The following is a 4,674-nucleotide window of genomic DNA, read 5'->3' as shown; positions in this document are numbered from 1 at the left end:
GCTTTTACGCCTTTATACACTTGAGAACTATTTACTTTTTCCGACCTTTGAGTAAAAACCTTTCGTTTCGAAGATTCTGAATAGTTATTGGTAGCCCAAAGAATGCATATTACATGATTATTTTCGAGTATTTTCGATAAAGTCGATTATTTGCGTTTGCTTGAATTATTAAATCTTACGATTCTATATTTCGTAAGGGCGCTTGCTTCCCGTGTTTTTCCTCCGCCCCCCCCCCCCCTCCCCCTCTCCCCTAAAAAATGAATGCTCCCTAAACAAGAATTTTTACAAAGTAAATGTCAATCAAAGGATACTGGATATGCTGTTACGAAGTTATACATATATACCGTAAAATTCCGGCTGTAAAAGTCCTGTTACACGAAATATGCAGTTTTTCTTGCAAGATGTATTGCAATGCTGTTGAAAGCAGAACATTGCAAGTCGTAGGTGAGATGTTAGACGCGCGCAACTCTTCGCAACTTGCGCTTTTTTTGGTCTGCGATAAAACCGGATATATCAGCGGGGCCTATGGAAGAGCTGCGCTTGTATTGGTAATTTGCAACACAAATTGCACTGCATTTTGCGAGATAGGTGTGACGTGACAAAAAGTAGAAGCTCATTCAATATTTTTGCAGATTGCAACGTTGCATTGCAAGTTTCAGAAAGGGTGGTGTTACATGTGCAATATTTTTTCCGACATGTAATGCAACGGCGTTTCATTGCAATTTGCGAGAAAAATTGCCTCGTGTAACAGGGCTTTTATGAGTTTCCACGTCTATGAGCCCACAAGAGCCCTCTAACCTGCAACAAAAATATTCCTGTTTTACGGTAATTTAAAAATTAAATTCACCAGAATTTCTTTTAACGAAATTTTAGGCGGTAAAAGGTCTGCTGTGCTATATTGTCGTCAGCTATCTTAAGAAAGTCAAGATTGCATACAGCTGCAGCTGTTCATTACCAAACTAACAATGAGATCGATGTATGGCTTTTTCCGCTTCACTTGAATACCAGACGTGTCCAGGTCACAGGAAGCGCAGATCTCTTGCAGCATGGATATTGAAAACTTAGATAATCGTGATTGGGATTTCGCAAGTTCACAGATGTTAAAAGTGTCATATATGATTGGATGTTGAATTGCCAGAACACTTAATACCTCTCTTCCAAGATCATTTAAGGCCTTTTCTCTTGAAGCTTCGTTGACATTCTCTTCAATGTTTTCGTCTTCATCGATTTCATCAGGAATGACTTGTTTTGCTTTGACTCTTGAAAAGAAGCTCGCAATTTGCTTAGAATTGAGAAACTCTTCGGGACCAAACATGCGGACACCAACTGCGTTTTTTGCTTTTCTCATTGATTTGGACGCTGTAACAGGATCTACCTTATGTCCAGTTTGTTCGCCAATCTTGAATAAGCCCATTAGATATTTTTTCTGAGCTTCAGAAAACCGCTTTCTCTGCTGTCCAGTAGATTTCAACGCCCATCCCATATCAAGTATAGGTAGCTCTTGTTCCAGCTCTAGAGATGGAATATCGGATGCAATTTCAGGTATGGCACTGGTAGCACCCTGCTCTAGCTTGGTTGCGTAGAGTATTATTGCTTTATCAAAAAATGTTTCGTGTTCAAGAGCATATGAATGCGCACCACAGTCAAGGTGATTTTGAAGATATGAAAACTTTTGGAAAGACTTAACACATCCCTCTTCTGGGCAGATGAATAGTTCTGAAGCTTGTTCTTCAAGGCTGCTACTACAGTCTGTGTCGTCATCATCACTTTTTTCAACATTTGAGGAAGGTTGGACTGCCTGGGTATCAAATGCACTTGACGTGGATTGCAAACGGCGTCTGGCGGTAACTGCAACAAACGAAGCTTTAGGACTGGGCATATCGGTGTTGGTACTTAATTCTGTCGAGGCATGCTTGGGGGGTACGTTGAGATCTTTCCACTCGAAAAATTTTCCAGGTCCTATGCCGTACGCTCTCCAGACTCTCAAACCCTTGTCGCTATAGTTAAAGTTGCTCAGGAAACTAATACCTTTCCATTTGATATCCGGAAACTTTGAAGCAGGTTGATTGCCACATACAGTCACCCTCACGCCAGGAATACCTCCTGATGAATCTATGGCTTCCATCATTTGCTTTGGAGATTCAACGTCGTGACCTGAATTAAGGTATACTCTCATCTTGTTCTTAATTGTTGCCGCCTTTCTATCACAAGATCCTTTTCCTCCTTGCGGTTCGGAAAAGTCTAGCTGGGACAAAGTGATCTGATACTTTGAGGCAATTTGTTGCAAGAACAGCAAGGTCGAAGCGGCATGATAACATCCTGCATTGTCTGCTCTTAGGTAAATGGTTATAATTTCAGGCGCTATTGTTTTGAGCTGCTGAAATACATCATCAACTATTGCCAAAACACTGCTGCTTTCTTGGCTGCAGCTTTCAAAAGGATGCACAAATGTTAGCATCTGCATCTCGCCGTCTTTGTCTCTCCTGATGGCCACGGTTATGTGCCACGATATTCCTCGCTTACCGTACCAATCGCTCTGACTCTCTCTATATTTTCGTGGCAGAAATTTCATTGCCCAATCAAGAATGAGAAGGGAAGACTGTGCATTCAGGTTTTTCAAGATGTCAAGTCTTGATTGATCTTGATTCACAGAACGAAGAAGATGCGCCTTCCATGCCAGAATGTTTTTTGAAGCTTGTTTGAAAATATAGGTGAGCTCTTCCGTTTCACAGCTATCGAAACTCTCCAGGGTGGTATGTATTTCGTGCAAAATCGCAGTAAGTGCATCACATCTGTCACATCTCAAGTTATGTTGGTGGTTACATGAAGAAATGAAGCAATCGTCATCCGGAAAACTCAGTGCGTAGGCCCTGCAGTGGTCGGGAACCTGCGAACTCGGTGACACGTGCACCTAAAAAAGAACATCATTTATCAGAAGTTATAATACTATGATCATGGGGTATCGCGTGAAAATGTCCAGCTATGAGTGCATACCTTTTAGTCACTCTTTAAGTATCGCTTGGCACTTTTAAGTTTCTCGGTAATGTCCTTTACCCAGGAAAGACCTTTGTACTCATCGCCAAGCTTTTCCACCACTTCTTCTAAATCGTCAAATGCCTTGGCTCCTTCCGCAGACACATTGTCTAGGCCTTGAAGTGACTTTCTCACAGTTGCGGCGCAAACGTTTAACACCCTACACAGTGTGCTGCGACTCATTGGTTCAAAGTCCGATTCCTTGCAGTAACTCTGGTATTACTTCACTATTTGCTCGGGGATAAGCATCCGAATGACATTTGGCACTTTGATATCGACATTTGTAGACAATGTAAGTTTCCTTTCTCCAAAGGGCAGGTCCTGGACTACGTGGGTGCTCGTTATAAAGGATAAAAAATGATCTAGTTTATCTGATGAAATGCATATCCTCGTTCTCCTATCATTAGGAACAAGTGCACCTCTGCCGTGGAGAAGACGATGGTGTCTGGCTATGTTGAACCGATATATTGTTACGTCAGGTAGCCATCTCTTTAACTGCTTGAAAGTGACCGTATCCGCTATTATTGATAGGATCTGCCGTCGAGTACTCCAGTGAGAGGCGCTGTTGTAACATTCTGTTAGAGCATTCATCAGAGCAGAGTCAAAGTTGCTGTCGGTTTGAGATACATGGAACACGGAAGCAAAAAGCATTTCAGTATCATTTGGCGCAATCTCTTCCAAACACGCACTTACAACTTGCTTCGCTTTCCTTTCATAACTGCGTTTTGTTCGACTCGAGGCTTCATCCCAAGGCTTTGTCAATGAATTTCTGATAGGACTAATGTCTCTTGATGCAAGGTACGTATTGAGGAGATCTCTTGATGACTTGTGGTTGCCATATGCCGAGAGTTTTGAGGTTTCTGAAGGCTGGTAGGTACTGAAAGATGTGTCGTCGTAAGCCGAGAAACCAGGTGATACAGCAACAGGAGTTGAGTGCTTAATATTGAAAAATACCTCTTCTTCTTCGTCCTACACATACAAAGGTTAACGATAAGCGTTTCTTCTCTTTTCTTTTCATTTTCAATTATGTTTCATTACATTCTATTATTATTCTTTGTCTTTGTCAGCCCGTCAGATCTTCTGTCGATTCGTACATTCGTCCGTCCGTCGCCGTCCTTCCTGTTCCTAAATCCTAACACTTCATCCATCCACCCATCCATGAATCCATCCCTCCATAATGTTTTTTAGTTTCTCTCAATCGCTCTTTCTTCCTTCCTTCCCTCCTTCCCTCCCTCCTTCCCTTCTTCCTTCCTTCATTCATTCCTTCCTTCCTTCCTTCCCTCCTTCCTTCCTTCCTTTCATCTCCTCATTCATTATTTATTATCTATATTATATATATATAGGGCATTGCCATCCTGACTCACCAAAGTTACTTCAGCAAACTCCTGCGTAAGACTTGAAGTACTATCATCTTCCACTTTTTCTTTCATTTTTTTCCGGCAGTTTATACAGACTCCTGGTAATAAGAAATGTTAGCATAATTGTTGTTTAATATCAATGCATAACGTAATAAAAAAGGTGCATGATTGTTGTATACTAAGGGACAGGTCATTATTCATCCTATGAGTGTGTGTTTGTGTGGAGGGAGGGGGGTGGAGATTTAGTGTTGGTCGCAATTTTTACAGAACTGGTGGGGGCTCA

At 41.7% G+C, this 4,674-nt stretch overlaps 1 protein-coding gene across 1 annotated transcript; it reads right to left on the bottom strand.

Moving 5' to 3' along the window:
• Positions 1 to 668: 668 nt before the first annotated feature.
• Positions 669 to 3,216, bottom strand: LOC148906322 (uncharacterized). Its single transcript, XM_089038003.1, has 2 exons — positions 3,055 to 3,216; positions 669 to 2,911 (listed from the first exon to the last, which is right to left on the bottom strand). The coding sequence occupies exons 1-2, from the start codon at positions 3,214 to 3,216 to the stop codon at positions 923 to 925; spliced, it is 2,151 nt and encodes a 716-aa protein (XP_088894129.1). The 3' UTR covers positions 669 to 922.
• Between the last annotated feature and the right edge of the window lie 1,458 nt (positions 3,217 to 4,674).

Source organism: Actinia tenebrosa, unplaced genomic scaffold (genome assembly GCF_029948245.1).
Source record: "Actinia tenebrosa isolate PJP-AT-01 unplaced genomic scaffold, QUT_ActTen_1.0 PGA_scaffold5__44_contigs__length_20552954, whole genome shotgun sequence".
Classification (NCBI taxonomy): Eukaryota; Metazoa; Cnidaria; class Anthozoa; order Actiniaria; family Actiniidae; genus Actinia; species Actinia tenebrosa.
This window is presented reverse-complemented; position numbering and strand designations above follow the sequence as displayed.

Coding starts and splice junctions, on each gene's coding strand:
- LOC148906322 (XM_089038003.1), bottom strand. CDS start 3,216: ATGAGTCGCAGCACACTGTGTAGGGTGTTAAACGTTTGCGCCGCAACT. Junction 2,912..3,054: donor AGTACAAAGGTCTTTCCTGG/GTAAAGGACATT, acceptor GTTCTTTTTTAG/GTGCACGTGTCACCGAGTTC.